At 47.5% G+C, this 25,253-nt stretch overlaps 1 protein-coding gene across 1 annotated transcript in view; it reads right to left on the bottom strand.

Annotated features, from left to right (window-relative positions):
• Positions 1 to 25,253, bottom strand: part of LOC147710045 (decapping and exoribonuclease protein-like) — a 205,584-nt gene that overhangs the window by 54,374 nt on the left and 125,957 nt on the right. Inside the window, exons 2-3 of the mRNA XM_086919932.1 lie at positions 16,981 to 17,186; positions 15,539 to 15,749 (exon numbers count right to left, since the gene is read on the bottom strand). Coding sequence (XP_086776058.1) covers positions 15,539 to 15,749; positions 16,981 to 17,186 — 417 coding nt within the window. The remainder of the gene's footprint in view (positions 1 to 15,538; positions 15,750 to 16,980; positions 17,187 to 25,253) is intronic.

Below are 25,253 nucleotides of genomic sequence, written 5' to 3'. Positions count from 1 at the left end.
TATCAGCTATAAAGAACCAGAAAGCGGTATCCAAACGAGCTCATGGATGGGTTGTGCTCAATAATTATGATGTTCTCAAACCTCAACCCTATCTCAAGGTCGGCACTAAGCTTGTGACTAAGTTAAAATTCCTAAGACTTCACTTGGGAGTTTGTTCAATCAATCAGTTTTTTCCACCCTGGGAAAGAAGGGAGGGAGACCAGCCTTGCCGTCTGTGTGCTAGTGACAATGACTCTGATCCATATCGTATGTATATGCAAGAAGCTAAAGGACATACGGAAAACTCTGTTAAAACCATTGTTTAACCAGCACGGAGTAAGGTCCTGTAGGCAGGCGGTGCTTTAATCCAATTTTAGTACAGCTAAACTGTCGCCTTACAAAATCTTTTGACCTAACAGCATTGAGACTGAAAAAATCTACTGTCAACAGTTGAGATCCACTTAGAGGGCTCTAAATGCTGTATAGGACCTCTTTATTGGTTTAAATAGAAAGTTTTTATACATTTGACTTCTAACAGACTAGTAAATATGTGCCAGTGGTGCTATTACCTTTGAGACAACTTTCTGTCTTTTTATTTATAAAACAAATGCATTTCAAACTTTGTAACTTTTAAACTTTTTTAGTGCAAAAATTCCTCAATTTTATTGTTAATGTACTGTATGGAATGGTTTTAATTAATCACGCATAGTAAAATGTGGTACAGCACCCATACCTACAGATCACGCACGTAACCTGGGCTTCATCCTAGACTCCTCCCTCTCGATGACCAGACAAGCCAACGCCGTCTCATCTTCATGCTTCAACATCCTACGCATGCTCAAAAAAGTCTTCCGCTGGATCCCCACCGAAACAAGAAAGACAGTCACCCACGCACTGGTCACCAGCCGACTGGATTATGGAAATACCCTTTACGCCGGGACCACAGCCAAACTACAGAAAAAACTCCAACGCATCCAAAACGCCTCAGCCAGACTCATACTGGACATTCCCCGTCATGCTCACATCTCCGGTCACCTGAAGGATCTCCACTGGCTCCCCGTCAACAAGAGAATAACGTTCCATCTCCTCACCCACGCACACAAGGCCCTGTACGACCTAGGACCCGAATGCCTCAACACACGACTGTCCTTCTACACACCCACCCGCCAACTGCGATCATCCAATCAAGCCCTCGCCGCAATTCCGCGCATCCTTAGATCCACCATTGGAGGAAGATCCTTCTCCTACTTAGCGGCCAAAACCTGGAATTCTCTCCCCACTCACCTGCGACTTACACAGAACCACCTCTCCTTCAGAAAGCAACTAAAAACCTGGCTATTCGATAAGTAATGCACCCACTCTCCCTCAAGTGCCTTGAGACCCTCTGGGTGAGTAGTGGGCTATACAAATGCCTGAACTTGAACTTGAACTTGGTGTACCTTGGGCCTACCTTAGGAGTGACTAACATGTAGAAAAGGGAAGGTTTAGGGACTGGCAAGTGTGTGTACTTGCCAAGTTGACATGGCAGTCTCAGACTGCACACAGGCTCTGCAATAGCAGGCCTGAGCCATATTTTACAAGCTGCTTCTGTGGGTGGCACAACCAGTGCTGCAAGCCCACCAGCAGCATTTGATTTACAAGCCCTGGGCACACATATACTAGGGTCTGGTGTGCTGGTGTTGAAGTACGGAATCAATTTTCAATGAATGTGGAGTCAAAATACAGTCCCAGCTGCTGTGAAGCAGTTGAAAACAAAATCATTTACAGAAAATCTACACATCGATGGCCGAGAACATTTTGGTTAGGCCATACATAAAGGTACTGCACTATCTAACCAACATAGAGCTATACATCGTACAGAGTGAACAGGCTGTGAATATAAGTGCTGAAAAGCAGAGATCAACCCGGTGTCAAAAAGTACAAAGTGACAGTCAAAGGTAAGATAACACTGTGTTTGCAAGTGCTGTAAGGCAGAGATCAACCAGGTGTAAGCAAGTACACAGAGACGTCAGAAGAAAAGCAAACTAGATGCAAGGAACAGTTGTCTGCTTACCAGGAGTAATTAAAGAGAGCCTTCATACCACAGCCCTGGACACAGCAGCACAAGGAGAAGTGCCCGTGGTTGTGCTTATGGAACTTTCCATACCTGTAGAGGTGAGCCATCAAAACCGCCGAGTGGGGCTCAGAACAAATCCACAGGTCTTTGAAAAGTGAAAGTCAGTGAGGAGTCTGGAATAGTGCCACGTTGTTGTTCTGAGATAGAGACCAAGAAATAATAAATAAATCTCGTTTCCAGTTATAATTGAGGATGAGCCAGAGGCCAGTATGTCACAGGGTTCAAGAGAGAATGAGCCAGAAGCATTGGCCGAAAGAGCATCACGTCCCTCATCATTAAGTTCGGCACTGGTCTACAACACTGCAGATTTGTTGAGACCACCACCATCATCATCATCATCATTCAATACTGCCAAAAAGCTATATATTGGTGACCGGTGGACTACATGGATAGAGACTTTTGGAAATATAATTGATGTACTTGAGGAGACTTACAACAAAAAGATTATCAAATGTCTCAGAATTCTTGCTGGTGATGAAGTATAGGTAGTCGTAAAGAACTGACGAGGAAATCGCATACCGTCAGACTAAAGAAACCTTGAATCTCAAGTTGAATCCGATGCCAAATGTGGACTATGAACAATATATTTTTAGTCAAGATTGACAGAAAGTTGGTAAAAACATCTATGAATTTGTAGAGAGACTTGACACACTCAATCACTGTAGGTTTAATGAATTTAATGATGACGACTCCATAAGTCTCCGGGTCATTGATGGATGCTTTTCCGATGCATTCAGATGGCGAATGCTGAGAGAAACTTTGAGTCTGGAATGAGTGTTCATGGCTGCTGAGGCTGAAAAGTGTGCCGATCGATAAGCTGCTGTCTTGGAGGCCGGAAGTGCCCAGATTGAATCAGTAATGAGTGTGAAAAGAAAGTCAAAGCAAAAGACTAAAGGACACAAGGTGATGTCTACGTGTAAAAAGAAGGTATGTTTTAGATGTGGATTTTTATTTTCACATGATGGCAAATGTCCCGCCATTGTATGGACATGTAAGCGCTGTGGGAAGGAGACTGCAACTGTGTGCAAAGCAAATGAAAAAATGAGTGCGTCGCCGTGTGAAGACACAGCGGCTGCCGGAACAATCCAGAAACAACATTCGACCCGCACCGTCCGAACCGTGTGAAGGTGTCAGGTACTATAAATTAACTCTGAACGAGGTCGATTGTCATCTAAATCACCATCAAACAGTTCATCCATATCAGTATCAAATGAAATAAAAGAAGATAGTTGTGCCATGTCGATGTTTACTTCAGAAAAGCATTAACATATACTGGCCGCATGTGAAGCAAAATGTCAGTCAAAGAACAAAGGACATGCCAAAGCACCAAAGTCATTCAAACAGTTTCAGAAAATTACACTGACAGTAAATGATTTTTGATACCTTTCATCATCAACAGTGGTGCATTGATAAACATTATGCCTTAAGAGAAACATAATGAATTGCATCCCTTACCACAACATATGCAGTTGAAAACCAAAGTGTATACCTGGGCTGCATCAACATCCTTAAAAATTCAAGGTTCATTTGTAGTGATGATGGAATACAAGAAAACGAAGGTGCAAGAAACCATCAATGTGCTTCAAGTGACATTGTGAAGAGCCTGTCTACTCAGCTTCAGCATAGCTGCTGATATGGGACTGATTTCCGCGAACTACACCATGAATGCTCACCATGAAATAGTTCCCTTCATTGTTTCATGGTTTGCATAACAATGAAAGTAAACTTGCATATTAATAAGGAAGTATTTCCTGTTGCTCAGAGACATAGGCAAATTGCTTTACAACTTCTTTGCAGAACTTGAATTCTTACCTAAGCATGATATCATTGAGCGTTCTACGGCTCCAATGCCATGGGTTTCTACCATTGTGGATTGTCCAAAAAGGACAGTGAAGGAGCACCATGCATTTGCATTGAAATGTGTCGGGCAAACTAGGCAATGGAATGAGAATGACAGCCAGGTCCACACATCACTTACATGACAATGCAACTAAATGGTGCAAAGGTCTTGCCTTAATTTAAATTAAGGTTATCATCAGTTGGAACTCGAAGAAGATTGCAGGTACATTACAACACTTTCTACACATGCTGGTCTGTTTCAATATAAACTAGGTTTTTGTGTGTTATCCACTGCAGCACTGTTTCACGACGTCGTTTGATGTATGGAAACCTGGCTACACGAGAGCTCGGGCCAGATATTGCCATGGCTAGTCCCGACGACTATGTAATGGTTAGAAAGGATAGAGATATTGGTAAAGGAGGTGATATTGCGATAATTTTTAAATCTAATTATACATGTACTTTTGATGCCTTCCCTCTGCTCGGATGCGAAGCTGGACATTTCAAGTTAGCTATTAGCCCCCAGTTTACCCTGTCAGGTCTTCTGATTTATCGCTCTCCTGGGAATTCCAATGCTTGGACGACGTCCTTCGCAGACACCATTGCTCCTCTATCTTTGAAGGCTGCCAATTTCACCATCCTCGGCGACCTGAACCTTCATTTGGATGATGCTCAATGCAGTGTTTCTGCAGGGCATTTATTGGACCCTGTTCTCTCTAACCTCCCATTCGAATGTTCACCCTCTGCCCGTCCCCTGGAATGGTCGGACCACTATGCCGTATATTTCGCCTTGTCCCGGACTAAAATCATGACTGATGATAATAGCAGTAAGAATGAGTACATACGTCGGTGGAGCAAGCTCGACATAACTGATTTCAATATGCATTTGACGGATACCCTACCGAACGTTGATACGTCTTTATCCTTGTTGAACATCGCAGTATCCAAATGGTTGAGCACTGCTGTTGATGAGTTCATCCCCTTGACACTTAAGAACTCCTCATTTCATCGACCTCCCACACCCTGGTCTTCTGACGATTTAAAGCGCATGAGATCCAACTGTAAGACCTTTGAAAGGAAATGGAGACGTTCTTCCTCTGCTTCCCATAAAGTGGCCTACAAGGAAGTCCTCAGAGACTACCATAACCAATGCAAAATGGCCAGAGCCGCCTATGTTGCTAATACGGTCACGAATGCCCAAAATTGTCCGCGTACTCTTTTCTCTGTTGTGAAAAAACTAACAGGAGCGGACTTGGTACCGGCTCCCCCTGCCCTAGACGAGGCTCAATGCAATTCAATTGCAGAATTTTTTATAGCAAAAGTGGAACGTATCTACGACTCATTGAATCCATCTAAACCTGATGATGGGTTGCTGCCAAAGCCAGTATTGACCCCAGATTATCTGCCTTCTCTGATGGCCAAACTTACAGATTGGTCATCTTTTGACGATGCTTCCTTTTTTTCCTGTCTGAATTGCATCAGTTCTGGCTCCCAGCGCGACCCGGTACCGGACAAAATTTTAAAACAACTCGATCTTGGTTCATGCCACGTGCTAATGCAACTTCGCAATTCCTCACTATCTGAGTCACATGTCCCACAGGAGTGGAAGCATGCTATGATTGTTCCTTTACTGAAAAAGGCTGGAGCTGATATTGCCAACTTATCTAACTTCAGGCCAATCTCATTGATTCCCGTTCTTTCAAAGATCCTGGAAAGACATATTAAGACGCAATTATCCCATCTTGTTGAGAGCTCGGGATTTTTACATCCGTCCCAGTCAGGCTTTAGAGCACATCATTCCACCGAAACCACACTCCTAGGAGTTACCGAGAGTCTGCGACACAGTGTCGATCGCGGAGAAACATAGGCTCTCATTCTTCTTGATTTAAGCGCGGCGTTCGACACTGTGTCTCATTCCATCCTTCTTGCGACTCTTCGGTCCCTGGGAGTGGAGGGCGCTGCTCTAGCCTGGATAGCCTCTTTTTTAAGTGGCCGTACTTTTCCGGTCTTGTCTGCCTCTGCCTCCTCTATAATTTGTCCATCGGCGTACGGCGTTCCCCAGGGGTCTATACTTAGTCCTTTACTATTTAATATTTATGTGAGACCCCTGGCCACTATTGTGGAGGAAGCCGGTCTCACTTTATACTCCTACGCAGACGACACACAAATTATCTTTTCTCTTTCTAACAAGGAGTGCAATGAAACCTCTGCTTTGAAAGTAGGTCTGACCCGAGTCGCCGATTGGATAAAGAGCAATTTCCTGATATTAAATGGTGACAAGACCGAGGTTGTGATACTGGGCAAGGGTAAGGATCTTTGGGGCCCCCACCATTGGCCCAAGGATATGGGATCTACCCCATCAGCCCGCCACTGTAGTACGCAATCTCGGGTTCCTCATTGTTGATAAACTCACACTGAGACAGCAGGCTGTGATGGTGGCCTCTATCTGTTTTGCCACCTTAGGATGGCTTCAAAAAATCTTGTGAATGTTTCCTCCTTCCACACAAAGAACCGTAGTCCAGGCATTGGTGGTTTCACGCCTGGATTATGGCAACGTCCTCTATCTTGGAGCCGATCTGACAACTATAAAGAAACTCCAGGTTGTTCAGAAAGCGGCTGCCCGGCTCCTTCGCAATGTCCCTAGGAGAGCATCCGCCTCCCTTGCACTTCGTGACCTTCACTGGCTCAAAATCCCGAGCCGAATTAAATTCAAAGCCCTTTGTCACACTTTTAAAATCAAACAAGGCTCAGCCCCCAAATATCTTCAGTGCCTAGTTCAGGTCTATAAGCCAAGTCGAAATCTGCGATCCTCAGGGAATGGTGATTTTTCCGTTCCCAGATTTAGACTAGCAAAAATGGGAGGCCGCTCTTTTTCCCATCTGGGTCCTAAATTCTGGAAGGCTCTTCCTGTGACCCTGAAGACGGAAACCAATCTTTTTCGTTTCCGCAAGGGACTCAAAACTTGGCTTTTTCAGCAGTGATTAGAAGCTACTTATCAGTAAAATCAGCATGTTTAGTTCTTCTTCTTTAGTCTGTCCCTGGGCACCGGGAAACCCACTGCGGGTAGCTGTGCGCATTATAAGTTTAAATAAATAAATATCATACAGCCTGTCATGAATGCATTCAATTACAGACATGACATATTGGTGTTCGGTTCTACCCAAAAAGAACATAATAAAGCTCTTATACCTGTATGCCGTTTACTTCCTGAAGCAGGTTTGACTTTGAATAAAGACAAATGTGAGTTCTATAAGATAAAGCTAAAATTCTTTGCCTTATCTTTTCTGATGGGGGTATGACACCAGATCCTGCTAAAGCACAAGCATTGTCAAATGCTGATCCTCCACAAGATGTTTCCATAGTGCGTTCAATTTTTGGCCTGACCAGCTACTGTTCTAGATATCTACAAGACTTTGCCACTGTAAGTGCTCCATTGAGAGAGTTGCAAAAAAAAAGTATGTTTCATTTCAGTGGTCACATGAATGTGAAAACAGTTGAAAGAAAATCAAACAAGCCATTGAGCATGCTACTGGAATGGCGTATTGCAATCTGAAACTTCATAAAGATGTTGTCGTTGACGCTTGCACAGTTGGGTTAGGTGCTATCCTTGCACAGCGGCCTCCCGAAGGCTTGTTGTGGCGTATGTAGTAGATGTTTGTCCGAAACAGAACGTGCTTACTCACAACCTGAGAAAGAAAGATTAGCTGTGGTATGGGCCTTTGAACACCTTCCATGTATTCCTGTACGGAAAGCTTTTTACGTGGTGACGGATCATCACATTTTACTAACAATATTTGATAATCCCAGGCTAAGATGCCTCAAGATGCCTCCTCGCATTGAACTTTGGGGACTAGAACTGCAAGAGTAAAATGATAACACTGTGCTTCATCCAGGAAAAGCTCTGAACCCTGCTGATTACTTTTTCATACCGCAAAGAGGGTCCTGAGGACAGCATTTACCCTAAACCATGAAAGAGAGAGTCAGGACAAGACTAGGGCAAACCAATTGTCCCCAAGTTTTATACAACAAACACAAAAGAAGTTGGCTGCCTTCCGTGTACATTAATTATAATGTACAGGGAAGGATGAGGGAGAGTTAAAACCTATGGGCCCGATTCACAGAATGAACTTAAGACTCAATCCTAAACTTACTACTATTTTGGTATTCACAGAATGCACTTACTACTTTTGGTATTCACAGAAGTTAGGATTTTTTTAAAATGTTTTTCTTAAGACAAACTTAAGACAGACTTAAGACAGACTTAAGACAAAATCCTAACTTCTGTGAATACCAAAAGTAGTAAGTTCATTCTGTGAATGCCAAAAGTAGTAAGTGCATTCTGTGAATACCAAAATAGTAGTAAGTTTAGGATTGAGTCTTAAATTCATTCTGTGAATCGGGCCCTATATGTTTCTCTCCTCTCATCCTAGGTTCCATCTTTGATCACTTGGCCTTCAATTTCCGCCATTGTAGGCCAAGTGATCAGAGATGTAACCCATGATGAGAGAAGAGAAATATATAGTTTTTAACTCTCCCTCTGCCTTCCCTGTACATTATAATTATATCACATGCGTAGGAATCCCTCTTCACCCCCCTTTTCAGGCTTACACATCCAGGGTACAGTGGATTATGCCACCTTGTAGAACCATATAATCACCTTTTTCTGGTCCCCACTACAAATAAGCAGATACAATCAATCAGTCAATCAAAGCATTTGTATAGCGCGCTACTCACCCGGAGGGTCTCAAGGCGCTTGGGGGACGGGGTCCGCTACTGCTCGAACAGCCAGGTCTTGAGTTGCTTCCTGAAGGAGAGGTGGTCTTGGGTCAGGCGGAGGTGAATGGGGAGGGAGTTCCACGTCTTGGCAGCCAGGTATGAGAAGGATCTTCCTCCCGTTGTGGCTCTTCGGATGCGGGGGACGGCGACGAGGGTGTGGCTGGTCGATCGTAGCTGGCGGGTGGGAGTGTAGAAGGTCAGACAGTCGTTGAGGTATCTTGGGCCTTTGTTGTGGAGAGCTTTGTGTGCGTGGGTGAGGAGTTGGAACGTGATTCTCTTGCTGACGGGGAGCCAGTGCAGGTTTCTCAGGTGTTCAGAGATGTGGCTGTGTCGGGGAATGTCCAGGATGAGGCGTGCTGAGGCGTTCTGAATGCGCTGAAGTCTTTTGTGTAGTTTGGCTGTGGTTCCGGCGTACAGGGAGTTGCCGTAGTCCAGTCGGCTGGTGACAAGGGCCTGGGGGACCATCTTCCTGGTATCACTGGGGATCCACCGGAAGATCTTACGTAGCATGCGTAGGATATTGAAGCACGACGAGGCGACGGCGTTGACTTGTCTGGTCATGGAGAGGGGGGAGTCCAGGATGAAGCCCAGGTTGCGTGCGTGGTCTGTAGGTTTGGGTGCGCTGCCCAGGGCAGGGGGCCACCAGGAGTTGTCCCAGGCGGAGGGCGATGATCCCAGGATGAGGACTTCCGTCTTATCTGAGTTCAGGTTCAGGCAGCTGTTCATCGTCCACTCGGCTACGTCTTTCATTCCTTTCTTGTAGGTTGGTTCTGGCAGTGGCGGGATCGTTGGTGAGGGAGAGGATCAGCTGGGTGTCATCGGCGTAGGAGATGATTTTGAGGTTGTGTTGGTGTGCGATGGCCGCAAGGGGGCTCATGTAGATGTTGAACAGCGTGGGGCTGAGTGATGATCCTTGTGGTACGCCGCAGATGACTTCAGTGGCCTCGGATCTGAACGGGGGGAGGCGGACTCTTTGTGTTCTTCCGGCGAGGAAGGAGATGATCCACTCCAGTGATTCCAATGTTGTTGAGACGCTGCACTAGGGTGCGGTGGCAGACCGTGTCGAATGCCGTGGAGAGGTCCAGGAGGATGAGGGCCGCTGTTTCCCCGTTGTTGAGCAGGGCTCAGATGTCATCGGTGGCTGCGATGAGGACAGTCTCAGTGCTGTGGTTGGCCCGGAAGCCGGACAGCGAGTGGTCGAGGGATCCATTTGTCTCGAGGAAGGCGGCCAGCTGTCTGTTGACGGTCTTCTCGATGACTTTGGCAGGAAACGGAAGGAGCAAGATGGGGCAGTAGTTTTTAAACCCGGTGGGGTCCCCTGATGGTTTCTTCAGTAGGGAGCTGAGTTCGGCGTGCTTCCAGCTCTCTGGGAAGGTGGCGGTGTCGAAGGAGGCGTTGATGATGTCCCGTAGATGGGGCGCGATGACGGAGTCGGCCTTGTTGAAGACGTGGTGGGGGCAGGGGTCGGTTGGAGATCCGGAGTGGATGGTGTTCATCGTGCGGATGGTGTCTTCAGTGTTGACCGGGGTCCAGGCGCGGAGGGTGGTGGTGGGGGGCGTTGGTACGGTTGTATAGGTGCGTTGGCTGTGTGCTGAAGCTGTTGTGTATGTCTGCGATCTTGTTGTGGAAGAACATGGCAAGCGAGTTGCAGAGGTCTTGCGAGGGACTGATGTTGTTGTTTCCGGCGCTGGGGTTGGAGAGCTCTTTGACGATGTTGAAGAGTTCCTTGCTGTTGTAGGCGTTGTCTAGTCGTTCCTTGAATGCGGTTTTCTTGGTGGTGTGGATCAGCTGGTGATGTTTTCGAGTAGCGAGCTTGAGGGTGGTCATGTTGTCTGTAGTTGGCTCTCTGCGCCAGACTTTCTCGAGGTCCCGGTAGTTCTTCTTGGAGCTCTTGAGTTCGTCGGTGAACCAGGATGATTTCTTGGTGCCGGGTCTGGCGGGAGGGGGGTCTTCAGTGGAGCGAGGTCGTCTGCGCAGTTGCTGATCCCCTTTGTGAGGTTGTTGGCAGCTTGGTTGGGGTTTGCTGAGCTGGCGGGAGGGTTCTGGCTCAGGGATGTGGTGAGCTGGTCGGCTGTGATCCTGTTCCAGATTCTGCGGGGGACCTGTTGCGGGTGGTAGTGGTGCGTGGTCTTGCTGAAGCTGAAGTGGATGCAGCTGTGGTCTGTCCAGTGGAGTCCGGAGGCGTGGCTGAAGGAGATGTCCTTGCTGGAGGAGAAGACTGGGTCAAGCGTGTGGCCGGCGTAGTGGGTGGGGGTGGTCACCAGTTGCTTGAGTCCGAGGTTGACGAGGTTGTCCAGCAGGGTGGTGGTGTTGCGGTCGTTGTTGTTCTCCAGGTGGAAGTTGAGGTCCCCGAGGAGGATGTAGTCAGCGGAGGGGAGGGCGTGCGGGCTGATGAAGTCGGCGATGTCTTCGCTGAATTGTGCGCGTGTTCCCGGGGGTCTGTAGATGAGGGTGCCTCTGAGGGTGGTCTTGGGGTCGGTGTGTATCTGGAAGTGCAGGTGTTCGGCGGCTGTGAGGGTGTCGTCGGAGTTGGTCGTGATGCGGATGGTGTTCTTGTGGACGATGGCGATGCCTCCTCCAGTCTGGTTGACGCGGTCTCTCCGGGTAATCTTGTATCCATCCGGGATGGCGATGGCGATGTCGGGTGCTGAGGAGGCGTTTATCCAGGTTTCCGTGAGGAAGGCGACGTCTGGAGATGTGGTGTCGAGGAGGTTCCAGAGTTCCACGGCGTGCCTGTGGACGGAGCGGGTGTTGAGCAGGATGCATTTCAGGTGGTTGCTGCCGGTGCGCGTCTCGGCAGTTGCGGTGCAGGTCAGGATGCAGGAGAACTTGCAGGATTGGCAGGTGAAGGGTCCGTGGGTGCGTCCTGGGGTGGCTCGGTGGCAGCCGGGGATCAGGCCGGTGTTGAGTGGGTTGAGGGTGGCGTAGTTGTAAGTCCGGCGGGTGGGCTGGCATCTTCGGGGGCCAGAGGGTCTGGCGCTGGGCACGGTCCAGGCGCGGTCGGGCGCAGACGGGCTTGCCTTTGGCGCGCCTTCGGCACACAATTGGCGCACCCCCTGCGCGTGGACGCTGCACGTACGCGCGGACTCTGCCATACATGGAGGGCGGGAGGAGCAGCTGGGAGGCAGTGGCGGCATCAAGCAGGAAGCAGCGGTGAAGACCAAGCACACGGGGGCCGTGCGGCAGGTGGAGCGACCTGGAAGGGTCACAGCTCACTGCCGTGCGGTCCCAGCTATATGTGGTCAACTGGGAGGGAGGAGCAGCTGGGAGGCGGGAGCGGGGTGGCGAATGGGAATCGGGGATGAGGAAGGGGGCGGGGCCGCAGTGGAGCAGCGGCGGGGGTTCGGAAAGGCAAGAAACGGCGGGAAGGAGAGCGGAGGTGGCGGCGAGGGGGAAGGCCTGAGGGCGGTGTCCCTGGAGGCAGCGGCAGCAGCAAGCAGGAAGCAGCGGTGGAGACCAGGCACACGGGGGCCGTGCGGCAGGTGGAGCGACCTGGAAGGGTCACAGCTCACTGCCGTGCGGTCCCAGCTATATGTGGTCAACTGGGAGGGAGGAGCAGCTGGGAGGGGGGAGCGGGGCGGCGAATGGGGATCGGGGATGAGGAAGGGGGTGGGGCCGCGGGGGAGCAGCGGCGGGGGTCGGGAAAGGCAGGAAACGGCGGGAAGGAGAGGGTAGGTGGCGGCGAGGGGGAAGGCCTGAGAGCGGAGTCCCTGGAGGCAGCGGCGGCAGCAAGCAGGAAGCAGTGCTGGAGACCAGGCACACGGGGGCCGTGCGGCAGGTGGAATCATTGGTGATGATTCGTGTGGGCTTGAGACACATTACATCAGTCCTTACCACTACTTCAGTGCTATAGGAGTGCACAAATCCCTACTTGGAGTTAGAAGTTAGTTCACTGGACCTTCCTATAGTGGAGCATAAATATAAAGAATGCTTTGTAAAGAAATCTGAGTGCGGCAGTAATAAAAGTTGCTACCTCTAGTACACTGTGACAATTACTTCACACATTCTATTATTAGGTTTAGAAATATTCCACATGGGTTATGGATGTCTAACAACATTCCAAACCCCAGGCGAGGTTCAAACTCCTGTCCGCCCTGGGCTTCTCAACTACATTCCCCTCTGCACCCTTGGGCTGAGCACACCGCAGGAGCATGCCGTCATTATTATGGCCACCCCCCGTACCGTCGGTAATTGGCCTACATCCTTCCGGCAGCACCATGCACTCCGAGGAGTATTTGAGTCTCCCCCCCCCCCCTCCCCTCACCCCACCCCCTGCCACAGTACCTTTGTACCAACGGGCAGAGAGAGGACGAACTTAGGTGCACCAGCATGGCATGACTTCTGATGAAGTAAGGAGCTGGGGAGGGCTTTGGGACCCAGCAATGAGGTGCTTTTCACGGAACAGTCTTGAGATAGCCCCACACAATGACGGGTGCACACAGGGGACAATAGTACTGCTGTATGTTGTCTTAAATGTAAATGGTGCCACGTAGATCTGAGCAGCAACCGAGATCTGTGACAAACTCCGTGTTTTTGGACGTTGACAAATTAATGGCATTTGGGAACACTGACCGGATTGTGCATATACAATTTGTGAAGCCGCACAGGAATGCTGGTGGTGTAAGTACAAGTTTTAATTGCTGCAATGAAGCGAGCAGTGATAAAGAGAGTGCAGGCCTGGTCATTGGTATTGTTTGGAAACGATGTGGTAATACTCACTAAATCTAATATGGTCTGGTACTCCTCAAGTCCCCTTTTTAGTTCTCGTCCTACGAAGCGCGCATTCACTGCATAGGAGGAGACCTAATACCATCGGCAGAGCTTTTTGCAGCTAAGAAGTGCGCGCGTTGCATTGCTTGCAATGCAACGCGTGCACATCTTGGCGATTTCCCTTTGCATTCTTTGGCCTCTCTGAAAAGACAACTTGAGGAGATGAGTGCGACATGTCCATGGAGAGTGTGAAGAACCAGTGATGAAGATGATGAGAGAATGTGGCAATAAGGTCACAGCTGGGAAACCTAGTTGGAGTCCCGGCTTCAGCTCAATAACCTGGGATTCTAGGCAAATCATTTAAGCTCCCCGTGAATCTGGTCTTGTTTAATGTAACGGGTGCTCATACAAAGTGCCCCAAAGCCGCTGGGTCCACTTCACACTATCTAAAACTGCAAAATAACAAACAAGCGGTGAAATTGGCGAAACTTGCAGCTGGAGGAAGCGTCAAAAGGGATGAGGGTAGAAAAGTGCAGAGGGGGAGGGGGAGATGAATTTTGTTTTGCAGTTTCATGTAGCGCAAACTCCACCGAATGCATTTTAAAAGGCATCTTGCATTGCATTCAAGGAATCAAAATTTGCGATTCCTTGAATGCAATTGCAATATAGAAATCGCAAATGAAATTGCGAGTGGCAAGTTGTTTCATGCATCGCAAAAGCTAATTTTGCGATTGCAAACAGACGATTTTTGGGATTCGCACTGTTTGCAATCGCAAAAAGCTTTGATGCATGTGCCTGGGAGTGTCTTGCGAATTAACTAGGAAAGAACCTTTTTCACTCCTGATGATCTCTGTAGAGCTATGACGTAATAAATAGAGTGTATTGCAGTAAAGGCTGCTTTAGAATGTTGAGTTTGCAGCTACATGCAGATGAATAAAGACGTGTATTACTAAGCTCTGTGTGTGGGGTAGTTATTGGCGGGTACCACGGCTGGGAAAACGCCAGTCTTCAGAAGGATTACCAAAACAGAGACCATCAAGCACAACACAGAACCACCTCAAGGAGGGAATTCTTCAGCAATATGACCACGAAGATTTACTCTAACACAACCAGGAAATCTCCATAAAAAGAGCGTTCCACCATTGCATTACCAAAGAGGTGAGATTCTGAAGCCACCATAACAGAAGCATACTACCACAAGCCCACCAAACAAGAGTGAGAGAACCAAACACCACCCAGAAGCATGGAACCATACTGAAACAAGCCCACAAAAGAAGAGAAAGAGTAACTACCACCACCCAGAAGCAACTGTCATAGAAGAATATTACCACAAGCCCCCAAAAGAACAGAAAGAAAATACCAAAAAACCACCCAGAAACCTCTGCAATGGAAGCCTACTCCCACAAGCCCACCAAAACGAGTGACAGAACCGACCACCACCCAGGAGTCACCATAAAACAAGCACACAACCACACGCTCACAAAAGAACAGAAAGAGAGAACCTAACACCATCCAGAAGCCTCTATAATGAAAGAATGCTGCCACAAGCTCACCAAACATGAGCGAGAGAACCTAACATCACCCAGAAGCCATCATAATGAGAGCGTCCTACAAGAGGACTGCCAAAGAAGGGGGGAGGAGGAGGAGGAGGAGGAGGAGGAAGAGGAAGAGAGAGAGAGACGTATCCACCACCCAATGAAAAAGAGCATTCTACTATATGATCACCAAAGGAAAAATAGCTTAGCACCACTTGGAAACCCCAATGAGACCATTTCACCACAGATCACCAAGGGGAGAGACACTAGCACCATCCCGAGAGCCCTATAATTAGCTCATTCTACCACAGGATCATCAAAACAAACAGACATTGATACTACCCGAAATCATGAGATTGCCCTTCAAGATCACCAAGGGGATGTGTTCCTGGCACCCCTCAGAACCCTCAAACACCAAGCATTAATTCAGAAGATTGTCACAGAAGAGATCCCCAAACCACTTATGGTTTGAGCAATATTCTGTAACTTTGCTGTCCCCGGCCTTGGGTGGACGACATACATATTAGTGAGTATTAGACTGGGGTGCAGCCCTTAATCAACACGCTGTAAATAGTAATCTGACCTTGAAATGTCCCCGGGGTCTCCTCGCATTGGGCGGGTTTTCAGTTCCACGTAACAGGCGGGAGCCTTCAGGTGATGGACTAAGGGGTCCTCGCAGTCCACCTCGGTACTCAGGAGCAGGGAGTGGTTCTTGACAGATGCCTTCACCATGGAGTAAAATGATTCGTTGACATCCAGAACTTGTGAGGGGTTTGGGGCTTGGTCTGGACTATCTGAAAGGCAATGCAAAGGAAACAAGTTTGAAGCTTGAAGGATAGTACTTTCATTGTATGCACCTTATCCTTTGTAAATAGGATTTTATTGACATGTTGGTGTAGCAGAAATGTTGTACTGTGCCTCTAGAAGTCGGTTGTGAACCACGACCAGTATTGATAGGTGCTTTGGACATCTTCGTCCTGTCTATGTACTTCCCTTCAAATGGTTCATCAAAGTTCGGCATATGGATCCAACTTTAGAGGTCAAGGGCGACCTTGATAAATTATATCAGATTCGGGGTGCATAGGAGGCTACGTGGGTGAAGGTAAGTTGGAGGGGGACAATGCCTGTCTCCTCTCTGAACATCCCCCACCCATGGAAATTAAAAACCCTGCATGTGGTCCTCTTTCTCTACAAGAGGTTAGTGACCCTTCACTCAAAAGAAAGGAGGTGAGAAGAAACCCAGTGTAGGCATATCCTACCGACCAGAAGCCCCTTCTTCTTTACTAGTACCTGTTCTAGCATTGGAAGTATGTTTGATTTAATAACAAAGACATTGAGATGCCTGTGTGGGAACAATTTAATGGTACTCTCCGTAAAAACCTCAGACCTACAACATGTACACTAAGTAGCACAGTGACCCTCCTGCAGGGGCTACCTTATCAGCTATGCTATGAGGGTTGAGTAATGAGACCAGCTGAGCCCACCGCTCTTGGATTCATATTACCCAGGTCTGCCTCATCTTGGGCACTACCCTGCAGGACCAGCAGAACAGTGGCCTACTCTGCTGAACACCCTCACTACACCGTCCCACACTATATAGAATCTTCAGAGCGGAGCCGGCATCATCCACCATACTAAGGCATTTGGTCCCTCTTGGGTCATATCCAAATACATCTGCTCAGGCTGTATTTGTAAGGGTAGAGGCTGTTTACAATAATTATAATGCTTTCCACATTCCAAGGCTAGGGTTAAAAATAAAGATCATGAACCTCCAGGGGGCCAAGGGAGACTAGCAGGCAGGGGCATCAAGAGCAGCCGTGTCTACGGGCACCTGGAAAGCGAATATAGCCCGGGGTTGCTTTTATGTGTAGAGCAAATAGCATTACATTTTAGTCATCATAGAAAAATACTCAAATAGATGGGTCTATCTAAACCCTACCAGCTTTTTAGAGATGTCATCCTATCAGAAGACCAACCTATGGGCCAACCCTCCTCCGGGCTCCACTTGAAGGCCCGCTCTGGTACCTGAGGTCATGTACTGTTCAAACTTGTGCCCGATGTAGTTGATGCGATCTACGTCATCAGAGAAGTCTTCATTATCTTCAATTTCCAAGAAGTAGTAGGACCCACGGAACAGGGTGCATGCCAACTTCCAGCCATTCTGGACATGAGGCGTGACGAGAACCTTGACCAAGTGGCCCCGGCGAGCAACAAAGTCAAAGTTCACAGGCCTAGAGGTGAAGGAGAAAAAGAGATTAAATGAGAGAATGGCAGGTACTGGAATAGACAGATGCAAAGAATGGCAACCACCAGTGGTGTTCAGATTTCCCTAAAAGCTGCAAATGGTGCAGGAATTATTGACTTTCCCAAATTATTTTGGATGGGATGAGAGAAGGAGGTTAGAGAGGTACCAAACTCTGTGTCAATCTGTGGCTTTAAAAAGGACCAGCAAAGATGATTTCCCTGGACAAGAATGAGGGACAGCCTGAGAAAAGGATGGAAAGATACTGAGGTCCAACTGTACTATACTGAAACGTGCTTAAGTATACATGTGCACACACTGTATGCTACACAATGCAATGTGCGGCAAATAATAGTGCCAATCTACTTTTGCATGCTGTGGGAAATAATGATTTTGGTCGAGGGAGGTGTGAGCCCAACTCAAGCAACAACCATGGTCCTGGTCAGGGTGAACCACAAAAATCACAAAATTAGCCTGTGCTTAACCCTGTGTTAGCCTGGCACAAAACCAGTCAGGTTAAACTGTGTTTAGTATTTATGCCGCACACAAGCAGAAAACACATCACAAGAAAAATCCCACGCCAATTTAGAAACATAGAGTTGGATTTGACAAATAGAATGACACCAAAACAAATGAAATCCAATCACTAGAACCAGAATTATGATTTTGTTTTAAGTTTAAAGTGAAAAACAGCACAAAAATAGAACAAAGCTGTAGCGAAGGAGCGCGGTTTGGCTACACAGAGAGGATTAGGCCTGGTTTTTTGTCTTACCTGAGGAACCTAAAATAATGTTTGCAGAAAAATGTCTGAGAAGGTAAAGTTCAGTTTGGCGAGGCAGCTGGCGGTGTCCGAGTAAGAGCTGTTATCATCGGGGGGCCAATGGAAGAAGTTGCTGTGAAAATTTCTACTTTCGAACTTAGTCTCTTTTTTGGAAGTCAATTTCTCCAATGGGACAAAGCTGCAGGCTGTTGCAGATGAAGTCTTCACAAGGCTAGATACCTTTCCTGGGATGGCCCGCTTAACAGTCTTAGTTGCTGTAGAGAAGAACATAGCAGGAGCTAACTCAAAGTCAGGGCGAATAGCGATGCACCTCGACCGGATCGGCAAGCAGGTAGATCCAGGTCACTGTCAGTTCACAGGCTAATTTTTAGTGAACAATTCTCTAAGTCCCAGGTTATAAGGCTAGGCAGGTTTAGCACCGTTATCACTCCTTTCAAGGGCCTATGACTGGTTGGGGACCACTTGGTGGTCAGGAATCACCGAGGCTGGTTCAAGGATTTTGTTATGTCCCTGTATCTCAAAAGAGGAGCCCAGCCAACTAGCCCTTGGGGTCACTCCGCTAGTTCTTGGTTCAAGCAGACAGGAAGGCCTCAGGCAGCAAGGCAGTCCTCTGAGGGTACAGAGAGGGCTTCAAGGAGCAGGGCAGTTGTCTACGGGTACACGCAGGCCTCAAGCAGCAGGGCAGGCCTCTGAGGGTACAGAGAGGGCTTCAAGGAGCAGGGCAGTAGTCTACGGGTACACGCAGGCCTCAAGCAGCAGGGCAGTTCTATGGAGCACAAAGCAGTCTTCAAGCAGTAGGGCAGGCCTCTGGAATACAAGGCAGGACTTCTGTGTGTCCATCCAGGAGTGAACTGAAGAAGGGTTTGGGGGTGCATTGTTTATACCTGTTGCCAGCCTTTGAAGTAGGAGAAACCTCTAGGACCTTCCTGCCATCTGTTGCTGGAAGCTTCCCCCTTCCCATCCCAAGGCTACCGAAAGTCTTGGGTCTCAAAAGGCTGTTTTCAAGTTCTTTGGGCGAATGCTGAGGTTGAAAGAGCGGCCTTGAAGCTACCAAGGAAAACACATGTGTTTGAGCACTGTGCAGTGGCACAGAAGGAATTGAGAAGCCAGGGAGTCTCCGCCCCAGCTCTGGGAGGTTTTGGTTTTGAACCATGGAGGGCGCATTGATGCGAGCCTGTTTATTCCGAAGGCGACACGGTGAGGGGCAGAGATTTGAGATCGAAGGCTTATGCCTCGGGGTCTTTAGAGGCATGAGTCTGGCCTTTTTGGGGGTAAATGCAGAGGCATGGCTTGCCCCTAGGCCCCCACGCTCCCTTACCAGGAGCATTTCTGCCTTTTCAAATAGCGGTTGGGCACCGTGCAGCTGTCCTGCTCTGCTAGCCAGTCATGGGGGTATGGGGTGACATTGATTTGTACAACAATGATTTGAGGTGACCGTAGGGATCAGTTGTAAACTCATATTCATAGTTACAGCCCTGAAGGCATTCAAAGATCCAGTGAGTGAGCCTCGCACGTTCGTGCCCTTGACCGGATCTTACAAAGTGATTGACCGCATCATACCAACACAGTTGTACCCCATTGTAGACAGTGTCATGTGGCCGAGGGCGTTTTTTTCCCTAGGGGTATCAAACGTTTGTGCTCCTGTTTTGCATGTGGAAGTACTCTAAATTGGCCATCACAGTGGAATGCGCTAGACGGAACCTCATCACAAGACACTATGGGGCATATCATCAAGAGGGGGTGATAATTATTGCTAAGTGCACTTAGTGCTAGGATAATTATCGCCACCCAACTCTGAATTTTATCGTGGAGATAGCATGCTATCAGCAACGCTTATCTCCACAGCGATAAAATTCAGAGTGCAAGCTGCCTAACTGTGTGATTATCGCTGGAAATCCAGCGATAATCACACAACTTTTAGCGATAGCTTGCTGATAGGGCCTCACATACTTAGCCATGATATCCACCTTCCATAGGATATCATGGCTAAGTCAGTTTCAAGTGCAAAAACAACAGAGGTTATCGCTACTTTTCTTGTCGCTATGCTGCTTTGCGTGAGGCTTGATAATAGGAGAAATGTCGCTTAGCGACATTTCTCCTGTTGTCCTGGGGTGGAACGCCCACTTTACATCTCATTAGAGATGCAAAGCTGGGCGTTGAAGGAAAGGGCGAAGTAGCATGGAAACACGCGTTAGCGTGTCCTTGCTAATAGGGAGCTAGAATTATCGCTGCTTTTCGTCCGAAAACGCCCGCAAAAGCGGCAATAATTTTCGAAAGCCCCCTTGTTAATATGCTCCTAAGTTTGATTAAGCCGAGTTTGACCAATACTTCCTAATAGACTGAATCCGGAACTCGCAGGACGGAACAGGATCGGGGATGGCGACATGATGGCATGCGCTGTGAGCAGCTTGTTTCTGTGGTGGCAGGCGTCGGCTTGGTCAAGCGCGAAGGCTTCACGTTACGGAGCTGGGGTTACTACAAAGCGTTTGTCACAAGGAAGCCACCTTTTATGGCGTTATCACTATCAAAAGGATACACGTAAATATTTTCCATTGTGCCACGTGGAAGCAGGCCTGCGGCGTGCAGCCAGATGGGAGGCATTCTAAGTGGGACGCGTGCTAAGCTTGTTCTCAGGTGCCTTTTGGATGGATACACTATCGTCTAGGCGGAGGTTAAGTTTGAGTTGGTAAGTGTATTCGATCAATTGCTCAAGGCTCGCGGGACCTTGTGGTCGTCGGCCAGGGGATGGGCATTGGATTGAAGCTATGCTCTTTCTAAAGCTGGTTTAAGAACACAAGGTTCATGAGGGCCGAATTGTTTATGGGGAGGCTGATGTAGGGAAAGACTCATTATAATGAATGCGTTCTTGTGTAAGGTAACTGGTGCTCATGTAAAGCGCTATAATACCTTCAGGTTGAGTTCGTACTATATAAATCTGCAAAAGAAAGTGAGCAAGCCGATATTAAGGCATAGAAAGTGGGCTTGGTAAAGTAGTGGTTACTAATGCGTGTTATCATTTTTACATCTAATGTTACTTCTGTACTCGCATTAAGGAAGAGGTGTGGCACAGCAGCCAGGGTGCCTGACTCTGGACTACGGGGTTCAACGGGTTGATCCCCGGTGCCAGCGGCAGGTTAGCCTAGAGCCATATGACTCTGGGCAATAGCTTGCTTAATCTTTCCGACGGCCCCTAGCGCGGGGACACCACTTAGGAGGTAGCTGTGCGCTTTACAAATACTAGTATTTAATTTAATTTCAGTTTTTTTATCTTCCTGCGTGTCATTCCTTTATACCTAACGTTGTGTGGACATGTCATTTTAGCCCTGCCAAGTACCTTGCATCAGACTTTAAACTAACGCATTTTGGTGCTGGTGGCTTTATCACTGCACTAAAATGCATTAGTCACACATTTACTTAGTTCCTCGACACACTGGGATTCATGAGAGGGACTCCCTGGCTAACTAAATACAAGCAGCCTGCGTGGGGAATTCCTGGCCTATTTACTGCTTAGTATCCAGCAACTGAGGCACTCTTTCTTTACCATGGTGAACCCTGCGAAATCTAAGACTTCAGTCAAGAACATTCTTTTGGCGCTGCAGGGCAAAAACACATTGTGCTCTGTTGCCCCGCCCCCTACGAGATTCACGTGTGCCATGGTTTCATTTATTCAGCTGCGGGCAGCTTTTTAGGTCTCACCTAGGCAGCGCGCATGTGCTGCATAGGAGGACCTTTAGCCGTTGCTCTGCTAATTTTCAATCACACACTTGTGCTTGTGGCGGCATCCACCTTGCGGGAGCGAGCAGGGGTGTGCCACAAGCACGAGTGCTGTGCTTGAAATTGAGCAGACTGCCCGTGCATGCACACATGCACCACTCCCGGGCTTGTTCCTTCCATGCAGTTACCAGCAACATGAGAGCGCGCGCACCACTACCTGCCTGGCTTGTCTGTCCTTTCCTTCCCAATTTCTTTTAGTCGAGGAGACAGTCTTTCGGTCGCCAAGCGACGTATGGAATTGCGTTCTGCAGCCTCCCTCAGCGCATGAAGCGCGTGCCGAGTGTTTCTTTTCTAAGTATGCAGAGATTCCGCTTATCGCAAAGTATAGTGTGAGCTTTGGCAGTTCTTATTAAACTAAATTCAAAGTTATGCTGCACCAAGATGGTCGCCACAATTTTACCTATTACTTGATGAACGCACCCAGCTCATTCCAAATAATGACAGTGGTTCTACGCTCTTGCTGTAGCGTGGAACCTGTGGCACGTGCTGCGCTATAACGTGTGGAATTGTGATAGTAACGGATTTGTAGGCGATGGGGGAACAGCCATGCGGACTGATAATATTGCTGCTGCTTTGCTCTTCCGGTCTGGGGCTCACCACCGAAGAGTCAGAGCCACTTGAGGCAGGTACTGGAGACTATGCTTCAGGGAGCCATCAAAGGTTGCCACAGAAGCAGAGTGGTATGAAGTGATATATGAGCTGGGGCCGACGTGGAGGTACCAAACAACTTGGGCTCCTCAATGTATTTTTCAGTTAGCTCCTCTCTTAACAAAGACCTCAAACTTAGTGGAGGGGTTAGTGGCTGACTATGATGTCATGCATTACGTCAGCGCATGAGTAGCTTTAGTGCGTATTCCTGTTGCATGTGCACTGGTGTTATGCGCAAAAAGGCGGCCAACAAAGGGAGTCAGGCCAGAGCTAAGCCATGTGCACGCCTTACATTTAGAGTCCTTATTTGCAGAGCATAGTTAAGTCAAGGCAGCCTTGGGTAACGTATTTTTCCTCTTTGGGACCGCAAGACTTATAGGAACATGGGGAATAGGGGCACGGGCAAGAACAATTAAATAAAAAATGGAGGCCCAAAGTGAAATATTCCAGAAGTAAACTTCCAATCTCTCTTTGATTGAAAGACTTTGAAGTGGTTAGTGGGATTGTAGGTGCAACTTGTGTGTGAGGTTGCTGCAATTGAGAGGTGTGCGCAGCTCATAAGCGACCTTGGCATCTTCGATAAGCATGGGCGGAAAATCCATTCCGCTCGTGGATTTTGCTGATTTTCGGTAAAATCGCAATCCGCGAACTCTCGCGAATTTACCGAAAATCCGCAAATTCGCACGCAGCGGATTTTTTTGCTTGGTGACACAATATTGCGTCGTGCGGCGTTCACTTACCATCAATCAGCGTTTGCCGAGTTGTTTTTCTCGATATTTTGCGAGTGCTGCGCCATTTTAGATCTTGCCGCGGGAGTTTGGCGACGCATCGCGAGAGTTCGCAATTGCGAACATGTAGATGCGGCGGGCAGCAACAATCTTGCACTCGCGAAATTACAAAATTTGCAATTCTGCACAAGAAATCCACCAGCAAGCAGCATAAACCTTCTGAAAATGATGATTTTTATCAGAATAACTCCTCAGGTTGACATTTGCCTGCACTTTTTTGGATTTGAGGCCTTTTTGACTTTCTTTGGATCACTTTTGGATTAGAAATCAACTTTCAGAAGTAAGTTTGTTTGGGGCATTACAGTTGCTGTTCTGCAGAAAAACGAGTTTTGCAAAACTGAAAGCACTCAGCAGGTGCATAAGTTCAAACTCATCATTAGTAACCATTCCCTGTAGTGCTTCCTGAGGGGCCCCTCCAGAGTTCAGTTGCCTACTTGCAACTATTCTATGACCCTGCTCTGACCCTCACAGCAGGCTCATAGAATAGCTACAAGTAGGCCACAAAGGTCATTGGAAAAAAAATTACACTGCAACAGAAAGCAAATTACAGATAAGGAAGCAGGTGCCAGACAGGAAGTTTAAATTCAGGGACACATTAATCAACCCCAAATTAATTCATGTCAGTTGAAGCAGGGCAGGTGTGCTTGCTTCCCTCCCCCCATAATCTACAGTGATGAATCAGAGGATTGCAGTGATGAAACAGAGGGTGCTCTGAACCTGTGATGATGAACCAGACGTAGAAACAAAAAAAGTCATGACCGTTGCGAGCCGACAAGTAAGTTTGCAATTGCGAACTGGTACAAAACCCTCGCAAACTGGCAGAAACCCTTGAGAACACAAAAAAAAATCAGTAAATTCGCGAGTTCGCGGATTTTGCGGATTGCGAGTTCGCAAATACGCAAATTCGCGAACGCCAGATTCGCAAAATTCGCCCATGCTTAATCTTCGAGCTCCACCAGTTTAAAGGGTTGTACTTTTTACGCAGCCTGTGACTTTAGCTAATTAATAACTTCGAAAAAACTCATTCTATTAAATTTGCGGTTTTATGAGCAGATATCAGAAAATGCATGCACCGTGTTGTGCTTCTGTAGTTCAGGCACATGCAGTCTCTGATAAAATACTGATTTAATATTTTATATACATATTGCACGAATGCTGCATTTTGATTCAACTAATAATAGGATTAAAAAGGGTGAATACATAGAATAATGTAAGCAGAAACTTTCATGTATTGCGTGCCAGTGCCCATGCCTGAGGAAATCTTGCAGTCGGCAAGGTCTCACATAAATGCTGTTATGTTTTGGCCTGGTTTATTGCTGCAGTCACTTCACTTTAAAAATGAAAGCACATCCCAGTCTCGCTTTAACCTTTTCAGAATTTAAACATATGTCCGGTGTAATGACAAGACACCTTTTAATTACTTAAAATCGTGTTCAGTCATGCCCTTCAATTTATATGCAAAGCTGGAGGGCTATGTCCTTTCTAATCAAAATAGCAGATTTGTTACTCTGTATGAAGAATGGCACCAGTTCTCAAAGTTAAACCCTGCTTACTGTGCTTGTTATGTAGTGCAGTCAAATAGTTAAAGAAATGATTGCACAGAGAGAGAGAGTCACTATTAATCTTTGTCGGAGGTATAGGTATCTAGTCAAAGTTGTAACGAGAACACCTGAGTCTTGCTTTGGACAATATAACCAGTTAGATTTTATTTATTTATTTATTTTAAAGGTTTTATATAGCGCTGGCTAGACCCGGAGGTATCAGAGCGCTTTACATGAGCATCAGATCATAGTTACAGGTTACATCGTTACAAAGGTTACACAGTTCTTAGAGCATGGCAACATAGATACTTGTAAGGTCGAGATAAACAATAAGCACAATTACGTAAGGGGAAACAGCAGGCAAGGTGAGAGATACAGGGAAGGGGGGTTTGGAGCAGGGGAGGTAGACAGATAATGTAAGAGGAGGGGAGGGTGAGAGACCTAGCATGGGAAGAGGAGGGGAAGGGTGACAGGGACACAAACCGGTAGACGAGTCAAGGCAACATCCAAAGTCCAGTAAGCTG

The sequence above is a fragment of the Lissotriton vulgaris genome, chromosome 5, assembly GCF_964263255.1.
Source record: "Lissotriton vulgaris chromosome 5, aLisVul1.2, whole genome shotgun sequence".
NCBI classification, from domain to species: Eukaryota; Metazoa; Chordata; class Amphibia; order Caudata; family Salamandridae; genus Lissotriton; species Lissotriton vulgaris.
Note: the sequence above shows the minus strand (reverse complement) of the source record. Positions and strands in the feature narration are given on the sequence as shown.